This window comes from Erythrolamprus reginae, chromosome 3 (genome assembly GCF_031021105.1).
Source record: "Erythrolamprus reginae isolate rEryReg1 chromosome 3, rEryReg1.hap1, whole genome shotgun sequence".
In the NCBI taxonomy this organism is placed as follows: domain Eukaryota; kingdom Metazoa; phylum Chordata; class Lepidosauria; order Squamata; family Dipsadidae; genus Erythrolamprus; species Erythrolamprus reginae.
In genome coordinates, this window is record NC_091952.1 from 230,135,806 (window position 1) to 230,157,764 (window position 21,959).

The 21,959-nt window shown below is 42.6% G+C and overlaps 1 protein-coding gene across 1 annotated transcript in view; it reads left to right on the forward strand.

Moving 5' to 3' along the window:
* The window catches only part of GRHL2 (grainyhead like transcription factor 2), a 132,995-nt gene that overhangs the window by 96,359 nt on the left and 14,677 nt on the right, over positions 1-21,959 (forward strand). Inside the window, exons 11-14 of the mRNA XM_070748148.1 lie at positions 388-518; positions 2,943-2,974; positions 7,121-7,215; positions 11,521-11,606. Coding sequence (XP_070604249.1) covers positions 388-518; positions 2,943-2,974; positions 7,121-7,215; positions 11,521-11,606 — 344 coding nt within the window. The remainder of the gene's footprint in view (positions 1-387; positions 519-2,942; positions 2,975-7,120; positions 7,216-11,520; positions 11,607-21,959) is intronic.

Consider the following 21,959-nt stretch of genomic DNA (forward strand, 5'->3'; position numbering starts at 1 on the left):
ATGGCCTCCCCCACTCCTGCAGAGGCCCTCTGGAGGCTGGAAGTGGCCCATTCCCTGACTCCTGTTGGGCCTGGTAGGCTCGTTTTTGGCCTCTGAGGCTTCCCTGGAGCCTGGAGAGAATGAAAACAGCCCCCAGAGGCCGTCTGGAAACCTAAAGTGTCCTCCTAAAGCCTCCATGCAAGCCAAAAATCAGCTGGCTGGTGGGCATATGCACGATGGAGATGAGCTAGGGCAACGGCTCATGTGCCAGCAGATATGGCTCTATGTGCTACATGTGGCATGCATGCCATAGGTTCACCATCACTGGTCCATAAAGTGCTGATTCTGATGCTGATAATGTCTACCCAGTCAATTACCTTTTCTTCCATTTTCCCTGAACTACTGAAGGGAAGTTGACGCCTGTGCCTCTCCAAAAGAAGAGTGACATCACCTATTTTAAAACTATGGCTGACCTGGATTCCCAACCTGTTCTTTTCATACCGGATGTTCATTTTGGCAATCTCCAAAGAGCTGGGCAGGTAAGAAACCAGGTAATGTGAAGGTCTATCCTACTTCTCGGTGGTTTGGTCCATCCTCTATTTCCCGGAAATAATTGAGCATGATCCATTCTGTGTAAATAACTTTTGGGAGTTCACTGATGTAAAGTTGAAGCTGTCTTCTTAGTAGATCACATTATTTGACCAACTAAGCCAGTAGAGCATATTAGGTAATGGCAGTGGCTATCTTCAATCTGCAAAGGCTCATTCATGGCATTATTTTATCTGGTTGCCAAAGATTGAACAGAGAACTTTCAGTATGCCACACACATCCACTTGTCTTTAGATGTGGATCGGAATTAAAATTAAATCTAACTGAACAGAGCTAAGAGTTGAGCTATCAAAATCTAGCACTTTTTCTCAGCATAACCACATTTAAAAGAGAAAGGACAAAAGTTTCATATTTATTTTAATCTACTGTTATTTAATAGGTATTAACAGCATTACTGTCAGTGAAAAAAATATTTTCTGAAATGGAAAAAGAAAAGCTGAGAGTTTAAGGTTCCTTTGATCGTGACTCTCTTTTTATAAAGAAATTCAAAGGGAAGCGGTCGCAAACTTTTCTCAGCACACAATTAGCAGAAATTACCAATTTTATTGCATCCTTTGTTCCTCAGGTCCCCCAAGGACAAATGTGACTCCTGTCCAGTGATGGGATTGAAATAATTTAACAACCAGTTCTTTGCCCTAATGACTGGCTGGGTGGGCATGGCCAGGGGTGTGACAGGGAACACTAGGCCTCCTGTAGCGCCTTGGGAACAAAAATGAGCTGTAAGAGAGGGGATGTCATCCCTTGTGCCCTATTTTGAGCTTAATAGGCCTCCCTGCAGCCTCCTGAGAGCAAAAATGGACCAGGGGGGGAACCCCACAGTGCCCCATTTTGGGCTTAAAGGGCCTTTCTGCAGCCTCCTGAGAGTGAAAATGGGCTGTGAAAAGGCTGCACTACATCCCCACATACACTCTATTTGGGGACTAGGAGGCCGCTCCGCAATCTCCTGGAGCCGGTACCACCCTGGTAACAAAAATGAGCTGTGGGGAGGGGATGCCGCTCCCCTTGTGTCCTATTTTGGGCCTAATAGGCCTCCCTGCAGCCTCCTGAAAGCAAAAACGGACCATGTTGGGGGAGAGTACCATGCTGCATCCCCCCAGTGCCCTATTTTGAGCTTAATAGGCCTTTCTGCAGCCTCCTGGAAGTGAGCATGGTCCGTGAGAAGGCTGTGCCGCACCCCCCCCCACACACACACACCTTATTTTGGGCCTAGGAGGCCTCCTGTGAGCCAAAATGCAGTGTGTGGGGACCCCCGAAAGGGGCAGCTTAGGGAGGGGAGGAACAAGCCAGTAATTTAACTACAGTGGTACCTCATGATACCAACTTAATTGGTTCCAGGAGGAGGTTCGTAAGGTGAAAAGTTCGTAAGACGAAACAATGTTTCCCATAGGAATCAATGTAAAAGCAAATAATGCGTGCAAATCCTTCAGGAAAATCCCAAACTTTAGAAGGGAGGCGAATAGAGGGCAGGGAGGAGCAGCTAAAGGGGGCGGGTGGAAGAAGCAAGGCTAGGCTAAAGGGTGAGTGGGAAGGAAGAAAGGCAAGGGGGGCGCCCCTCCCTTTTCTTTCTTCAAAAGACACCTTTCAGTGTCTGTGGCTGTTCTCTGCAGTCTTTCCTCCTCCAAGCCACCCCTCCCTTTTCTTTCTTCAAAAAAGGGGGGGAAAAGAAACCCCTTCATCCCAGCAGCAGCTGCTTGGGTTCGTAAGGTGAAAATAGTTCGGAAGAAGAGGCAAAAAAATCTTAAACACCGGGTTCGTATCTTGAAAAGTTCGTTAGAAGAGGCATTCGTAAGATGAGGTACCACTGTATCTGTTTGCCTGTACCAGCCGAAACCGTCTAAATCTCACCACTGCCCCATCCCAGAAAAAAAACGTGTCTTCCTCCTCATATTAAAATGTCAAATTTGATCCCTAGCATCAAGTCAAATATGGCTGAAAAAAATTCTTCTTAAGCCATTTTTTTTTCACATTAAAGCACAGCCACATCTTCTCCGCAGAGTTAAAGGGTGTTGACTCTTCCAGGATGGCAGGAAATACAGAGAGAAAGAGAAGAATTTCATCCTATCCGTATTTTCCACATCAGTTTACATTTTGGCAGACAAACCAACTGTGTTTACCTGGCTTTGTTTAATTCAAACAAGCAACAGAGAATGGAAGAATTCTAAAGAATGAACAGACATGACCTGTCAGAGATTTTTTTTTTTCCCACCGGTCCTCTAAAAATGAACGGGGCATGCCAAAACAGAACAAAATGAGCAACTGATTTATGTGAAAAAGAGCAAATTCATGGCTTGGCCTCTTCCTTGATTTCCTGGAAACACCAAAACTATAAATCTGTTTTTTGTTCTTTTTTGCAGGTTTATTATAACAACGATGACGAACGAGAAGGGTATGAGCTTTACTATACATTTTTTAACTAAGAATCCCTTATACAAAATATAAGTATAAACGTGAACATTCTAGTGCAAATCAAAACTCTTGTATTTGTATTTGTATTTATTAGATTTGTATGCCGCCCTTCTCCGAAGACTCGGGGCGGCTAACAACAATGTAAAAAGACAATGTAAACAAATCTAATAATAAAACAATCTAAAAAAACCCAATTTAAAGAACCACTCATACATACAAGCATACCATGTATAAATTCTATAAGCCTAGGGGAAAGGGAAGTAGAAATGATCTGATACAGTGGTATCTCTACTTGCAAACTTAATTCGTTCCATGACCAGGTTCTTCAGTAGAAAAGTTTGTAAGAGGAAGCAATTTTTCCCATAGGAATCAATATAAAAGCAAATAATGCGTGCGATTGGGGAAACCACAGAGGGGGTGGAGGCCCTGTTTCCTCCCAGAAGATTCCCAGAGAGGCCCCATGAAGGCTCCTCCCCGCCTTTTCCACCCCTATTTCCTCCCAGGAGATTCCTAGAGAGGCCCCACGGCGGTTTCTCCCCGCCTTTTCCACCCGTTTCCTCCCAGGAGATTCCTAGAGAGGTCCCACGGAGGCTTCTCCCTGCCTTTTCCGCCCCTGTTTCCTCCCAGGAGATTCCTGGAGAGGCTCCACGGAGGCTTCTCCCCACCTTTTCCGCCCCTGTTTCCTCCCGGGAGATTCCTGGAGAGGCCCCACAGAGGCTTCTCCCTGCTTTTCCGGCCCTGTTTCCTCCCAGGAGATTCCTAGCGAGGTCCCACAGAGGCTTCTCCCTGCCTTTTCCAGTTACAGTTTCGGAAGCACGGGTTTGTAAGTGGAAAATGGTTCTTGAGAAGAGGCAAAAAAATCTTGAACACCCGGTTCTTATCTAGAAAAGTTCATAAGTAGAGACGTTTGTAGGTAGAGGTACCACTGTATTTAGTATCATAATCTGTATACACACACAGCATATAGTTTTGGCTAGGTATGATTTAAAACTCCCAACCATGCCAGGACATTTGAAGCAGGGGCAAAGTAAATTCCACATTAATAGAAGACTTAACAAATTTTTTCGAACTTGAATAATGCACATTAAAAAAAAATCCAGTTTAGCTTGCCAATTGTGAAATACGTTGTGAAAATAATCATTTGTAAATCATCTGGAGCTCAGTGGCTGTTGGAATTTCCTCTTAGCTCCACTTACCTTCCTGTGACCTGCCTGCCTGCTTTCTTGACCTTTAGAGTAGAAACGGCTTCATATCCATGAATAACATTGAAACAGCTCCCCACAATTAAACAATGTGATCGGCTGTGGTTCTCAACCTTTCTAATGCCGCGACCCTTTAGTGCAGCTCCTCATGTTGTGGTGACCCCCAACCATAAGTCTAGCACTAATTCTCCCAACAGAGCTTTAAGCTGATTAGCAGGAAGGTCAGAAGGACACTCCCACTGTAAACACCTGATTGGTCGGATTGTGAAAATATGTTCCAAGGCACCAGAATAGAAGCTTTAGTTCCTAACACCATGGGAAATTTGTCTTTTCCCATGGTCTTAGGTGACCCCTGTGAAACAGTTGTTTAAGAACAACAGGGCTATCAAACTCCCGGCCCACGGGCCATATGCATCACATGCTGGCTACCTCTTCACCTGGTTTGGCGAAGGAGGGGAAAGTCCTGATACGTCAATGATGACACTGTGACGCCGTGAGTTTGATACCCTGCTGTAGGTCATCCTTTATTGTTATGTACAGTGTTCCCTCTATTTTTGCGGGGGATGCGTCCCGAGACCGCCCGCAAAAGTCGAATTTCCACGAAGTAGAGATGCGGAAATAAATACATTATTTTTGGCTATGAACAGTATCACAAGCCTTCCCTTAACACTTTAAACCCCTAAATTACAACTTCCCATTCCCTTAGCAACCATTTAGATTATTACTCACCATGTTTATTTAATAAAGTTTATTTTTAAAAATGTTTTTTAAAGGCAGACGAAAGTTTGGCAATGACATATGACATCATCGGGCGGGAAAAACCGTGGTATAGGGGGGGAAACCGCGAAGTATTTTTTTAATTAATATTTTTGAAAAACCGTGGTATAGACGTTTCGCGAAGTTCGAACCCGCGAAAATCGAGGGAACACTGTATAATGTTTCCCCCCTTGGCATCTATTATCTGCTTTTGAATTTTTAGTGTTTCTTGCTTTTGAAGCATAAGCTGCTCAGAGAAATTTGAAATCAGAAAGCCTGTAAATTATATTAAATAAACAAATGGAAGTTGAGTTCCCAAGAGATCCAGTTTTGTTAGTATGTATAAGCACAAAAGTGGTTTATAGTCTTAACTTTTTTTGTGCCTAGTATCTTACATAACTCCTCAAGCTGTTAGTTTAGATAATGCATCAGCATTATGCCCCATGGAATTAACAGTACCTTGTTCTTAGAACAGGCCTATCAAAAGTGTTAGCATTTTCTTCCAAAATTATGATTTCATAATTTCACTGTACAGGCTGATCTTGATTTTTTTTTTCTGTGAACAATTAATTGATTTATGTTTATTGCATTTTAATACGTCTGGATGAAATTATAACATGATGTTTGATGGAAATAATTAGCTGGAATTTGGCGAGAAAGCCAAAGGATATATGTCAGAATTAATGCTACCTTTTGAATGTTTTAAACAGTGAGCAAATACTATACTGAAATGACCTTGCCTGATACCTTCCCTCAAGTCATAAAGAGAATTAAAATAGCAGCATAGAGAATAGATCCATAATGCTTTCTGCAGCTTTTGCCTTGATATCTATCAATATACATTCTACAGCAAGAAGGATTTAAATCCTATCAAATACATTGACATGAGATTTAGTTAGTGTAAAGGTGCTTATTTCTTTATTTTCAAAAAAGTATGCTTCATGGAAACTCCATTGGATGGATATTTTATCTTTAGTTAATCTTGATCAGCAGTTTTTCCCTGAACAATGAGGAGGATACAAAAGAACAGGATCACATGGGAAGTTCCAATTAAACTGATTTATTGTCCATGCAAATGCCCATCTACTAAACTAAAAGCACTAATTTGATACTAGATAAGAGTTCAAGGGACTTTGGACTTAGTCTGTTGGTAACTACACAACGATTCTAGGCCAGTGATGGTGAACCTTTTTTTCCCTTGGGTGCCAAAAGAGGGTGGGCGCACGCTATCGTACTTCCCTGAGTGCCCACACCCATAATTCAATGGCTGGGGAGGGCAAAAACAGTTTCCTCCACCACCAGCCCTAGAGGCCCTCTGGAGGTAGGAAATGGTCTGTTTCACAGCTACTGGTGGGCCCAGTAGGCTCGTGTTTCGCCCTCCCCAGGCTCAAAGGCTTCCTTGGAGGGTAAAAATGCTCCCATCCTCCTGGAGGCTCTCTGGAAGCCAAAAATGCCCTCCAGAGCCTATGTGTGAGCCAGAAATCAGCTGGCCGGCACACACATGCACAATTATTTTTTATTATTATTATTATTATTATTATTATTATTATTATTATTATTTATTGGATTTGTATGCCGCCCCTCTCCGCAGACTTGGGGCGGCTAACAACAATGATAAAAACAGCATGTAGAAATCCAATTAATAAAACAACTAAAAACCCTTATAATAAAACCAAACATACACACAAACATACCATGTATAACTTGTAATGGCCTAGGGGGGAGGAATATCTTAACTCCCCCATGCCTGGCGGCATAAATGAGTCTTGAGTAGTTTATGAAAGACAGGGAGGGTGGGGGCAGTTCTAATCTCCGGGGGGAGTTGGTTCCAGAGGGCTGGGGCCACCACAGAGAAGGCTCTTCCCCTGGGGCCCGCCAAATGACATTGTTTAGTCGACGGGACCCGGAGAAGGCCAACTCTGTGGGACCTTATCGGTCGCTGGGATTCGTGCGGAAGCAGGCGGTGGAGCTGAGCTAGGGCAACAGCTTGTGTGCCAGCAGATATGGCTCCACGTGCCACCTGTGGCCCCCATGCCATTGGTTCACCATCACCGTCCTAGGCTGATTCCTCTTTTGACCCTGCCCCCCAGGCTCTGCCATTCCTTATCCTTACAATTATTGTGTCTTGATTAATTTACATATCTGTTTCTTTTTGTTCTTCTACGCAGTGGCAGTATTCTAGCTAAACGGATATTCCGCACAGTTGAAGAGGACTTTGCTCCACCACCATTGAAACAAATAAAAGAAGAAGGAGCAAAAAAAGGTATTTATTTGTTCTTAGTCTTATATTTGTCTTCGTCTTATATTTCCTTCCAGCAACTGATGATCAACTACATAAAATACACAGCACTTTCCCAACTGGAGTCCCCCAAGATGTAGTGAGTAGCAGTTCCCCAGAAGATGCAAATGATAGTCCAATACATTTGGAAGCTTTTTGGAAGTTTGGTTAGAGTTTGGGACATACCGTATTGTTTGGCGTATAAGACACACCTCTTTCCTCCATAAAAGAGGCTTATACTCTGAATGTAGTTTTTTTTAAAAGTTTTTTATCCCAGTCCTAATTAGGTGCTGAGGATCTTCCCAGCTCTTATCTTGCAGGTTCTTTCATTAATGTCAATATTTTTTGCCAAGCCCTAAGTCTTTGCAGGGGTTTTTTCATTGCTCTAACTTGCTCCAAATGTTTTTTTTAAGCCCTAATCAGGTGCTAACGATGTTCCCAGCTCTTACCCACTTGCAAGTTCTTTCACTGTTACTCTCTGCAAAGAATGTTTTCCAAGCTCTAAGTCTTTGCAGGGTTTTTTTCCATTGCTCTAACTTGCTCCAAATGTTTCTTTAGAGCCCTAATCAGGTGTTAACGATGTTCCCAGCTCTTACCCACTTGCAAGCTCTTTCATTGTTACTCTCTCCCAATAAAGTTATTTTTAAAGCCCTAACCAGGGGAATAAAATAATGTGCTGAAGCTGACCAGACTAAGGACACTAACCAGATAAATATCTGGTAGGCAGATTCTTTTCCCTATTTCCCTCCCCCAAAACTAAGGTGCGTCTTATATTCTGAAAAATACGGTAGTTGAGAAATAGGCTCAAAACCTAAAAACCATGGTATATCACCAAATCACATAAATGCATGTTATAAGTAAATTACATGTAGCCCTCACTTACTGATGATAATCAGGACTGACCAAGGTGGGGGAAGCCGTCCAGCCAGTGGAAATGGCCCAGGAATGGCACAAGGAACAGATTTCCAGTACGGAAACAAAAATCCCAGCAAAAATATCCGAAATCTCATGCGATTTGGCTTGCTGTGCATGCACAGGCAGCTGAGTAATTGTGCCATGCTCTCAAACAGCAATTTTAAAGTCTTACAGAGGGCCATGTAGCAGCCAACAGATGGGAGAAATGAATCTCTTTTCATTTAGGTGTAATGGGACAGATTATGAATATATTTGTTCTGAACTGTTTTTTTAAGGGTTTTATGTGCACTTGTTGTAAGCCGCCCAGAGTCCTTTGGGAGATGGGCAGCATACATACAAGACTAAATAATGCAAGAATGCAGCTGCGAGAGCAATCATGGGCTTCCCTAAATATGCCCATGTTTTACCAACACTCCGCAGTCTGCATTGGTTGCCGATCAGTTTCCGGTCACAATTCAAAGTTTTGGTTATGACCTATAAAGCCCTTCATGGCACCAGACCAGATTATCTCCGGGACCGCCTTCTGCCGCACGAATCCCAGTGACCAGTTAGGTCCCACAGAGTGGGCCTTCTCCGGGTCCCGTCAACTAAACAATGTCGTTTGGCCGGACCCAGGGGAAGAGCCTTCTCTGTGGCGGTCCCGGCCCTCTGGAACCAACTCCCCCCAGAGATTAGAATAGCCCCCACCCTTCTTGCCTTTCGTAAGCTCCTTAAAACCCACCTCTGTCGTCAGGCATGGGGGAACTGAGATATTCTTTCCCCTTAGGCTTTTACAATTTATGCATGGTATGTTTGTATGTATGATTGGTTTTTATAATAAGGATTTTTAGCTGTTTTAGTATTGGATTGTCGCATGTTGTTTTTACCAGTGTTGTTAGCCGCCCTGAGTCTAGGGAGAGGGGCGGCATACAAATCCAATAAATGAATGAATGAATGAATGAATGAATAAATAAATAAATAAATAAATAAATAAATAAATATTTTCTCTGAAGAACTTCAGCTTGAATATGTAAGTCTATGAGGATTTATTTATTGATGGATGGATGGATTGATTGAACTTTAATGCTGCCCTTCTCTGAGGACTCAGGACAGCGTACAACATATAATAAATAATATACAATATCTTAGATCCAATGAAATAGATTTAAAAGTCTAAACCCCCCCAAAAAAACCATTAAAAAAATCAGTCATTCCATCCGCTCAACATTCTCTCAACACGTTCATTGGCCAGGGCGCAAGAATTTAATGGCCCCAAGCCTAGCAGCATAAATGAGTCTTAAGACTCTTTCAGAAGGCGAGGAGGGTGGGGGCAGTACGAATCTCTGGTTGGAGCTGATTCCAGAGGGCCGGGGCCCCCACAGAGAAGGCTCTCCCCCTAGGTCCCGCCAAGTGACATTGTCTAGTTGACGGAACCTGGAGAAGGCCAACTTTGTAGAACCTGACTGGTCACTGGGATTCATGTGGCAGAAGGCGGTCCCGCCAGACAATAAATGTAATCTGTATGTTTTATCCATTTGTGTGGAGTTTATATGACTAAGAAAAGCACTAGGTTTGGACCAGAACAGCCACCATAAATGAATGCCAAGTATCTGAATTTTAATCACATAGCCATGGGGATGCTGTAAAGATTATAAGTGTGAAAAACTGTCATGTCACTTTTTTCAGTGCTGTTGTTACATGGAAGAGTCACTAAACAAACTGTTGTAAGTTGAGAACTACCACTACTTATTTTGCCCTTGTATCACAAAAAGAAAATTCACTCTTATCAGATTTGAGTATTTGCTTTACAAGTTAATGGAACTTTTAGTTATTGTTTGGTACATTTGATATCAGTGATGGCAAACCAGCCAATATAGAGAATTTCAAGAACTCAATTCTATAGAGAATTCCAATGTAACTATTATTATTATTATTATTATTATTATTATTATTATTATAATTATTATTTATTAGATTTGTATGCCACCCCTCTCCAAAGACTCGGGGTGGCTCACAACAGTAATAAGAAACAGTGTAACAATGGGACAAATCTAATAATAAATATATATATATAAACCTCAACAATTAAAAACCATACAGCGCATACATACCAAACATGAAATATAAAAAGCCTGGGGGAGACGTCTTAGTTTCCCCATGCCTTGCAATACAGGTGGGTCTTGAGTAACTTGCGAAAGACAAGGAGGGTGGGGGCAGTTTTAATCTCCGGGGGGAGTTGGTTCCAGAGGGCCGGGGCCACCACAGAAAAGGCTTTTCCCCTGGGCCCTGCCAAACTACCTTGAATTGACCCAACTATACCGCCAGGCATGTGGGATTTGAGACATCTTTCCCCCAGGCTCCTTATAATTTATGTTTGGTATGTATGTGTTGTCTGGTTTTAATATGATAGGGTTTTAGTTATTTCTTTTAATATTAGATTTGTGCCACTATAATATTGTTTTTATCATTGTTGTGAGCCGCCCCGAGTCTTCGGAGAGGGGTGGCATACAAATCTAATTACAGTGATACCTCGTCTTACAAACGCCTCGTCATACAAACTTTTCGAGATACAAACCCGGGGTTAAAGATTTTTTTGCCTCTTCTTACAAACTATTTTCACCTTACAAACCCACCGCTGCTGCTGGGATGCCTGGAGGTGGGGTTTCCCAGCGAGGGGAGCCTCAGTGAAATCGCAGCATCATAAAAACACAGAGGTCCAGAGATGGAGTTTCGAGGGCTTCGGTGTTTTTGCGATGCTGCGATTTCACTGATGCTCCCTTCGCTGGGAAACCCCACCTCCAGACTTTGGTTGCCAGCGAAGCGCCCGTTTTTGCGATGCTGGGATTCCCCTGTTGGGATTCCTCTGCAGCATTGTAAAAACACAGAAGTCCGGAGGTGGGATTTTCCATGGAGGGGAGCCTCAGGGGAATCCCAGCAGCGCAAAAACGGGCACTTCGGCTGGCAAAAGGGGTGAATTTTGGGCTTGCACGCATTAATCGCTTTTCCATTGATTCCTATGGGAAACATTGTTTCGTCTTACAAACTTTTCACCTTAAGAACCTCGTCCCGGAACCAATTAAGTTTGTAAGACAAGGTATCACTGTAATTGAATTGAATTGAATTGAATTGAATTGGAAGTTCTAAAAGTTTTAAGAAATGCTGCTATTCATAACCCAATTTCTTGGAAGGGAAAAAGGGACACCCTTTCCAAATCAGCTAATCTTGCCTCTTGCCCCATGACATACTTATTTTCTGTGATAGTTTTATTTTTAATAGAAGTGTCTGGCTTCTTTCAATTGTCAGTTGGTGGAAAGAAAGAAATTGCCGTCCAAGGGAAATGATTCATTTGTGGAACTGTTAAACGTCTTCTCCAAAGTTTGGCTCTTTATTTTTTAGTTCTGCTGTATGTGAGGAAAGAAGCGGATGAAGTATTTGATGCTTTGATGTTAAAATCTCCCACAGTAAAAGGGCTTATGGATGCGGTAAGTATTTGTCACCTCATCTCTCATATTATTGTATTAAAGCAACAAACATTGATTTGGTTTTTGGGGTAATTGTAGAAGATATATATATATATAAGATATATAATTGTAGAAGATATATATATTGAAGGAACGTCACAGCTCCTCTTTGCCTCTAGGCCCAACCTAGAGTTGGGCCTACAGGCAAAAAGGAGCTGTGACGTTCCTTCAATATACCAGGGTGATCCGACATAAAAAAACATATAGCCCCTCCCTGGTACAGAGCTGGAGGGATCAGGCCTGGTGGCTCAATTGTTAATTCTCTGCCTTACAAGGTAGAAGCTGCCAGATCGAATCCCAGTAAGGAAGGATGTTGGCTAGCTGATGAGGCCAGAACAAGGCCGAAATGGTACCATCCTAGTCTCCCTTAATTTTAAAAATTTCAGCTAAAAACATTTGATACATACAGAATATAGTTGTCGGCTATGAATATATTAGCTGCCTTGAAATGGTCCTGGGTTGGGCCTAGAGGCAAAAAGGAGCTGTGACGTTTCTTCAATATACCAGGGTGATCCGACATAAAAAAACATATAAATATATGTATAATATTTACACAAACTTAAAAAAGACTAAACATTTATTCAACACCAACCAAAATGCCACAGAAAAATGACATTAATGAGAAAAATATTTATTGTATACATAAATTGAACATGTGTAGAGAAAAGAGTTGTTTATTGCAATTATCCTTGACAACCGATATCTCTTTCCAAGAAGCTGTTCCAGATTGAACAAGAGCTTGAAGTAGTCTCATCTTTTTGATTAGAGTGACTTTTTTATTTTTGTCTCCGAACCTTGAAAAAAATCATCCATAACAGTGATTCTCTGGAAAAAGTGTAAAATATTCTTCCCTAATCCCTAAAAATACCAGTCTGACCGGACTAAACTTATACCTTAAATTGGATCTGAAACTTTTAATGTTTCTAATCTCAATATTGTTACAAAAGCAATTTGTCTTCTCATTAGTTTGTTGTTCATCTCTGTTTTTCTTGATTTCCAAGTCTGTGTGAAGTAAGTCTGTGGTAACTGCCTCCTTTTAAAAAGCTTTCTGTAACTTTCTTGCATTCCAAAATTGAAAAAGTGAACCAAAGTGGATGGTGACAAATATATTCTTGACTGCATACGATGAGAAAGGATGATATAAATGTGAAATTGTTTTGCTGAGAAAGACTATAGAGCAGACTGGTTGATTATTTGTATACTGCCTACTCAGGCAACTCTTTCATGGCCTATCTCAGTAGCTTAAAACAGTGTTTCCCAACCTTGGCAACTTGAAGCTATCTGGACTTCAACTCCCAGAATTCCCCAGCCAGCATTCGCTGGCTGGGGAATTCTGGGAGTTGAAGTCCAAATAGCTTCAAGTTGCCAAGGTTGGGAAACACTGGCTTAAAACATCCATAAAATCAATTGTAAGTATTAATTTTTTTATTTAAAAAATGCTGCTATGTTCATTAAAACTCACAAAAATCCCCAACTGGTTTCTTAAAGGATAAAAACCAACATTTTATTTAACCCCCCAACAGTAAAACTCTTCTGATTTATTTATTTATATAATTGGATTTGTATGCCACCCCTCTCCATGTAAATGGACTTCCCATCCTCCCATCCCGCCCTTTCCCCTCCGCCCAATCTCTCTAGGATGGGTAGCCACCGAATTTCCTGGCCATAAGAACATAAGAACATGCTGAATCAGGCCAAAGCCCATCAAGTCCAGCATTCTGTGTCACACAGTGGCCCACCAATTGTCCATGGGGATCTTGAGCAGAAGGAGAAGGCAAGACCCTCCCTTTCCCTTGACCTCCAACAAATGGTACCCAAGGGAAACCTGCCTGCCTCAACCAACATAGAGGCCGGCACTTGGACATCTGTTTCAATAACAAGAACAGAACAGTTTTTTTCCAAATGCCATCACTCTACTAAACAAATAATTCATTCAACACTGTCAGACTTTCTACTAAATCTGCACTTCTATTCTACTAGTTTTTCTCATCATTCCTTTCACCCATTTCCTCCCATGTTGACTGTATGACTGTAACTTGTTGCTTATATCCTAAGATTTTTATTAATATTGCTTCTTCATTGCTTATTTGACCCCTATGACAATCATTAAGTGTCGTACCACATGATTCTTGACAAATGTATCTTTTTCTTTTATGTATGCTGAGAGCATATGCACCAAGACAAATTCCTTGTGTGTCCAATCACACTTGGCCAATAAAATTCTATTCTATTCTATTCTATTCTATAACCACCAATACACTTGGCATCCATAAATCTTCCTACCTTGAAGCTATCCAGGCGGACAGCTGTCACGACCTCTTCTGGAAGTGAATTTCATAAACCAATGATCCTTTGGGTGAAGAAATATTTCCCTTTATTTGTCCTCACTTTCTTACCTATGCGCTTTAGGGAGTGCCCCCTAGTCCTAGTATTGTATGATAGAGAAGAGATTTTTTTCTCTAACCACCTTTTTTATCCCATTCATGATTTTATACAGTTCGATCAAGTCACTTCTTAAACGCCATCTTTCAAGGCTGAAGGCGTTGCAACCTGGTTTCATAAGGGAGGTGCTCCATTTCCTTGATCATTCTTGTTGCCCTTTTTTGCACCTTTTCCAAATCATTTTGAGTGGTGGATTCTCCTAGAAAAGGCAATCCTGGGTAGCAAGAGCCTACGCTACAGGTCTTCAAACTTGGCAACTTTAAGACTTGTGAACTTCAATTCCCAGAATTCCTAGAGTGGAAATGAGTAAATAGATCACATTCACTGATGCCTCTTGCTAAATGGGTTTGCTTGCCATAAAGGGTAGAATTTAGAATGCAGAAATATTTTAACCTGTGTACAGTGGTACCTCATCATATGAACTTAATTGGTTCCAGGAGGAGGTTCATAAGGTGAAAAGTTCGTAAGATGAAACAATGTTTCCCATAGGAATCAATGTAAAAGCAAATAATGCGTGCAAATCCTTCAGGAAAATCCCAAACTTTAGAAGGGAGGCGAACAGAGGGCAGGGAGGAGCAGCTAAAGGGGGCGGGTGGAAGAAGCAAGGCTAGGCTAAAGGGTGAGTGGGAAGGAAGGAAGGCAAGGGGGGCGCCCCTCCCTTTTCTTTTTTCAAAAGACACCCTTTCAGTTCCTTTGCAAGCATGCAAAATCTTTACTCCTCCAAGCTGCCCCTCCCTTTTCTTTCTTAAAAAGACACCGTTTCAGTGCTTTTGCAAGCATGCAAAATCTTTACTCCTCCAAGCTGCCCCTCCCTTTTCTTTCTTCAAAAAAGGGGGGGGAAAGAAACCCTTTCATCCCAGCAGCAGCTGCTTGGGTTCGTAAGGTGAAAATAGTTCGGAAGAAGAGGCAAAAAAATCTTAAACACCGGGTTCGTATCTTGAAAAGTTCCTTAGAAGAGGTGTTCGTAAGATGAGGTACCACTGTACTTTTGAAATGTTATGTTGCATTGCAATGCAATTACAAACGTGCTACAAATATGTTACAAATCTTTGCAACAGTGCCATTTTGATGACCTTCATATTTCACTTCCCATAAGGGAAGGAAACCTTTCATATGTTATACTTTGAGAAGGCGACATAAACTGTTTTTCTCCCTTAAAATTGCATACTCATATACATAGATTCATGCCCACTTAAGTTGGGAAGTTCTTGGCACTTTAAGCTTAGCTATGTTTCCAGGACTACAGCCCACCTTAATTGCAAAGCAAAAGCTCTATTGTTTACAACTTGCACATTTCTCCCATTTTTCAAATTTTGATCTATGGGCTCACCCAAACTTTCCATACTTGACAGTGTTTTCTTATATGTATTATTCACATCATTTTTCTTCCTTTTATAATAGCACGCCAGAAGAATGGGCAGTAAATCTTCTCATTCTGTTTTTAGCCAAGGACAAGGAAACAATATGGCACCCTTGCAAACCAATTGTTATAACAGGAGCTCTCACAGGTAGCCATTGTATTGTCAACAGCTCAGAAGAAGCAAGAACAAGGTTGCTTAACATAACATTCAGACCTTGGGGAATAAAATTTTTGAATAAGTTGAAAAGAACAATAATGCAATGCACCATCAAATGAGAGGCAGTGTTCAGTTTTGGGGTGTGGACAGAACTTTAATGTTATCAGCAAATTGCAAATAGATTTCCATTTGAATTACTTTGTCCCATTTCTCTTTATAAAACCTTCATGACGAAAATCAGAGGGACCTACACAAGAGGACTATATAAAGGGAAATATATATATACTCAGAATAAAGCATGTACAGTGGTACTTCTACTTATGAACTTAATTTGTTCCGTGACCAGGTTCTTAAGTAGAAAAGTTTGTAAGAAGAAGCAATTTTCCCCATAGGAATCAATGTAAAAGCAAATAATGTGTGTGATTGGGGAAACTACAGGGAGGGTGGAGTCCTTGTTTCCTTCCAGGAGATTCCTAGAGAGGCCCCTCGGAGGCTTCTCCCCACTTTTTCCGGTTACAGTTTCGGAGGCTCGGGTTTGTAAGTGGGAAATGGTTCACGAGAAGAGGCAAAAAAATCTTGAACATCCGGTTCGTATCTGGATAAGTTCATAAGAAGAGGCGTTCATAGGTAGCGGTACCACTGTATATGCACCTATATCAGTGGTAGGTTGCTGCCGGTTCAGACCAGTTTCGGTAGCGGAAAATTGCCGCTGCTTGCCTAACCAGCAGCAATGACCATCTGGCCACGCCCCCGAACCAGTCCTCTGGTTGCCGGTCCTTGAAAGCACCTATCAAAGAACCCTTTGCATATGTGCAAAGGCTTCTGCGCATGTACAGAGGGTAATTTCCCCAACATGACTTCCGACACGATGCAAACTGGCAAGGAAGGTAAATGTATCCCACCCCTGACCTTCACACTAAATAGAATATTTGTTAACTACTGTATACCATATTTTTTTGGCATATAAGATGCACCTTTCTCCTCCTTAAAAGAGGCTGAAATTTTGGGTGCGTCTTATATTTCGGATGTAGCTTTTTTCTTCAGCCCTAACTAGGTGCTAATGATGTTCCCGGTTTCCTACTCCTTCCGAAGAAGGTTTTTTTCCAGCCCTACGTCTTTGCAGACTTATTTCCATTCCTACTCCCCCTGAAAAAGGTTTTTCCAGCCCTAACGCAGTGCTAACGATCTTCTTGGCTTGCAGCATTCATTTTCATTCCTACTCCCTCTGAAACAGTTTTTCCAGCCCTAAGTCTTTGCAGGCTTGTTTTTCATTCCTGCTCCCTCTGAAAAAAAGTTTTTTCAGCCCAAACAGGGGATAAAATAATATGCTGAAGCTGAACAGACTAAGGATGTGAGCCAGATGAATATCTGGTAGGTAGATTTTTCTCCCCTATTTTCCTCCCCCCCCAAAGTAAGGTTTATCCTCTGTCCTGGTGCTCCTTGACCTCTCAGCGGCTTTCGATACCATCGACCATGGTATCCTTCTGCACCGGCTGGAGGGGTTGGGAGTGGGAGGCACTGTTCTTCAGTGGTTCTCCTCCTACCTCTCCGGTCGGTCGCAGTCGGTGTTAGTGGGGGGTCAGAGGTCGACCTCTAGATTTCTCCCTTGTGGGGTGCCTCAGGGGTCGGTCCTCTCCCCCCTGCTATTTAATATCTACATGAAACCGCTGGGTGAGATCATCCAAGGGCATGGGGTGAGGTATCATCAATACGCCGATGATACCCAGTTGTACATCTCCACCCCATGTCCAGTCAACGAAGCGGTGGAAGTGATGTGCCGGTGCCTGGAGGCTGTTGAGGCCTGGATGGGTGTCAACAAACTCAAACTCAACCCGGATAAGACGGAGTGGCTGTGGGTTTTGCCTCCCAAGGACAATTCTATCTGTCCGTCCATTACCCTGGGGGGGAATTATTGACCCCCTCAGAGAGGGTCCGCAACTTGGGCGTCCTCCTCGATCCACAGCTCACATTAGAGAAACACCTTTCAGCTGTGGCGAGGGGGGCGTTTGCCCAGGTTCGCCTGGTGCGCCAGTTGCGGCCCTATTTGGACCGGGAGTCATTGCTCACAGTCACTCATGCCCTCATCACCTCGAGGCCCGACTACTGTAACGTTCTCTACATGGGGCTACCTTTGAAAAGTGTTTGGAAACTTCAGATCGTGCAGAATGCAGCTGCGAGAGCAATTATGGGCGTCTCTAAGTATGCCCATATCACTCCAACACTCCGCAGTCTGCATTGGTTGCCGATCAGTTTCCGGTCACAATTCAAAGTGTTGGTTATGACCTATAAAGCCCTTCATGGCACCGGACCAGAATATCTTCGGGACCGCCTCCTGCCGCACGAATCCCAGCGACCGGTTAGGTCCCACAGAGTCGGCCTTCTCCGGGTCCCGTCAACCAAACAATGCCGTCTGGCGGGACCCAGGGGAAGAGCCTTCTCTGTGGGGGCCCCGACCCTCTGGAACCAGCTCCCCCCTGAGATTAGGATTGCCCCCACCCTCCCTGCCTTTTGTAAACTCCTTAAGACCCACCTCTGCCGTCAGGCATGGGGGAACTAAACATCTCCCCCTTGCCCATGTTGTTTTGCCATTGATTGATTGACTGTGTGTCTGTTTTTATATACATTGGGATTGTTTTATGAATTTATTAATTTTAAACTGTAATTAGATTGGTGGGCATTGGATTTGTTATTATGTACTGTTTTTTATTATTGTTGTGAGCCGCCCCGAGTTTGCGGAGAGGGGCGGCATATAAATCCAATAAATCTAATCTAATCTAATCTACTCCAAAAAATATGGTGGTTCAGAAAAGCTATTCTGGAAATTGGTTGCTCAGGGCTATTATTAAGAATCTAACCAGTCATCATTGACATCTAGAAATTGCTAGTAAGTGATTAAAAACAGTGACTCAGATCCCTGGCCTGCAATAATTTTGCCACCATATCCATAATGATCAAAACAACAGCTATTGAATCTGCTTGCTGCCGGTGCCAACTGAATTTTTTTGGGGGATTATCCTTTTTATGTCAAAATTCTTCCTGCTTTTGCTGGTGAGGCAGCGCTGCTGTTTCTATCTTTATGGAGAGCAAGACAACGTCCCCTAACATTGCTTAAGAACAGGGATGTCAAACTCTATTTCATTGAGATAACTGAGATAACTTCCCCAGGCCTATATTGTTTATGTATGGTATGTTGTGTGTATGTTTTTTAAATTATGGGTTTTTAGTTTTAATTATTAGATTTGTATTGTATATTGTTTTTCTATTACTGCTGTGAGCCGCCCTGAGTCTACGGAGAGGGGCGGCATACAAATTAAATGAATGAATGAGTGAGTGAGTGGGTGGGTGGGTGGGTGGGTGGGTAGGAAGGTAGATAGATAGATAGATAGATAGATAGATAGATAGATAGATAGATAGATAGATAGATAGATAGATAGATAGATAGATAGATAGATAGAGGGACTATATCAGGGTTGTGTTTGACTTCGGGGGATGCAGCCATGGTGAGTGTGACCAGGTCAAGGTCACTTGTGTCAGGTAGACAGGGGTTCCTACCTTTCGCCGCTAGCGGAGCGCCCCGGGCATGCGCATCCTTACGTGAGATTTGGCTTCTGCAATGCACTGGAAGCTGAATCTCACGTGAGGAGGCGCATGTGTGCGAGATTTCAGTGACTTTCACCAAAATGTTTGCTTCCACGCATGCACAAAAGCAAAAAACCACCAAAATAGGGGAAATCTTGCGCGCAAGAGCAACAACGCATGAGATTTCACTTCCAGCGGATGTGCAGAAGCCAGATCTCGCGTGGGTGCGTGCATGCACCTGTCACAACAGAGATGTGTGCGCATCTCCCTTTCCGCTAACAGATCGCCGATCCCACCCGTTTTGTCTGCAACCCACTACTAGTGTCGGGGATGCCTATGGTGGCCCAAGGACTCTGCCAGTGAAAACAGACTCCCAAGCTCCGTTTTGTGTTGCGACGAACTCCTACAACCCTCTACCAGTGAAAACAGAACTAGGGAGGGCTGCCTGCGGCCCAGTCCTTCGCTGTTTGCAGGGCAGCCTCGTGGGCCAGACCTTGTTGTGGTTGGTTCTGGCCCAGCTCCTGCCCCTGGCAATGTGGAGGTGGAGGCAGGGGAAACGTCAACATGTGCTAGGCCTGTTTTGTTGCCGGCAGAGTCAGGGAGTACAGTTTCCTCGGACGAAGAAGAAGGTGGGGGTGACTTGGAAGAGGGGGGCTTGGCGCACAGCCCAGGAAGCCAATCTCCATTATCTTCAGTCGATTCGGATGACGAAGTGTTAGACCCACGCAAGCGCAGACTTATGCATCGGAGAGACCAATTGAGGAAATATTACAGGAGATAAGAGAGGCCACCTGTGTTTGGGTGGGGCTCCAGTAATTAGAGCTGCTGCTATAAATAGCAGCGTGCTAGTTTGGCCGTTGTGGAAGATTATCTGATCGCAGTTCTTCAGGATCGTGCCTCGCTGTTTCTGAACTTTGTTTGTGGATTTTTCACACCTTTGACACCAAAGCAGAGTAAAGTGTGTGTGTGTGTTTCACTTCCTGGGAAGAAGGAGGGCTGTGACGTTTCTTCACAGCTACTAGCTAAGTACTTAAGGACTGATTAAGGGACTTGTACAGCCTACAAGGTTGTTTTGGGAAGAGTGCTCTTTGCAATACAAAAAGGGTGCTTTGTCTCTTTTGAATTTTGTGATAAAGGACATTGTTTTGAATTTTCAAACGTGTGTGTCTGAAATTTGTACCCGTGAATTTTCAGGAGGCTTCTACCAGAGAGCCCGGCAGAACAGACCTAAACACCCCAGAGGCTGGATCTGGCCCCCGGACCTTGAGTTTAATACTCCTGCTTAAGAACTTTTCTCTGTTGCCATTTTTCTTTGGCTTGACTCCGAGTCATAAGGGAAGGTGTGAACTCTTAAATTAATTTTCAAGTTGCCTTTTTGCTCAGAATAGACCCCAAAGTTGAATTACAAATAAAAATTAAGACATAATGAGAGCATATGAGTGCAAAATGAGAGCGTATGAATAGAATAGAATAGAATAGAATAGAATAGAATACTTTATTGGCCAAGTGTTATTGGACAAACAAGGAATTTGTCTTTGGTGCATAGCTCTCATTATACAGAAAAGAAAATATACCTTTGTCAAGAATCATGAGGTACAACACTTAATGATTGTCATAGAGTACAAATAAGCAAACAGAAATCTATCAATATTAATATAAATCATAAGGATACAAGCAACAAGTTACAGTCATACAGCCATAAGTGGGAGGAGATGGTTGATAGGAATTATGAGAAGACTAATAGTAATAGTAATGCAGCCTTAGTGAATAGTTTGACAGTGGTGAGGGAGTTATTTGTTTAGCAGAGTGATGGTGTTTGGGGAAAAAAATATTCTGGTGTCTTGTTATCTTGGTTTGTAGTGCTCTGTAACAGTGTTTCCCAACCTTGGCAACTTGAAGCTATCTGGACTTCAATTCCCAGAATTCCCCAGCCAGCAAATGCTGGCTGGGGAATTCTGGGAGTTGAAGTCCAGATATCTTCAAGTTGCCAAGGTTGGGAAACACTGCTCTATAACATCGTTTTGAGGGTAGGACTTGAAACAATTTATGTCCAGGATGCCAGGAGTCAGTAAATATTTTCACAGCCCTCTTTTTGACTCATGCAATATACAGGTCCTCAATGGAAGGCAGTTTGGCAGCAATTCTTTTTTCTGCAGTCCTGATTATCCTCTGAAGTCTGTGTCGGTCCTGTTGGGTTGCAGCACCAAACCAGACAGTTATAGAGGTGCAGATGACAGACTCAATGATTCCTCTGTAGAATTGTTGCAGCAGCTCCTTGGGCAGTTTGAGCTTCCTGAATTGGCGCAGAAGGAACATTCTTTGCTGTGCTTTTTTGATGACGTACATACACAATGAAATTAAAAACAGAGAAAAAAGAGTGAGAAAGCAAGAGATTGTGGAGATAATTCAATTCAAATTGCTGGCAAGCCAAACTGGGCAAACAAGATTTTAATAGTCTGTTTTAAGTGCAAAGAACCATTGTGCAGGGAAAGACCTCATATAACTAGTTTTCATGCCAGTATTTCTCTTTTCATTGGCGTTATCCAGATAAATATTTTTCTCAATTAAGAACAGTCATTCACCACCAATTGTGGAATCAATAAAGTCTGCCAGGCTGTCCATAAGCAAAGGGGAACTTTCTGCTACATTCTGAATAAGAAAATGTGAGCTCTTGACTGAGAGAATGGTATGACTTCAATCTCTTTTACCTGTTAAATTATAAAATACATATGTGCCACAATTTCATTATGCACATAATACAAAGTCACTGTATGAC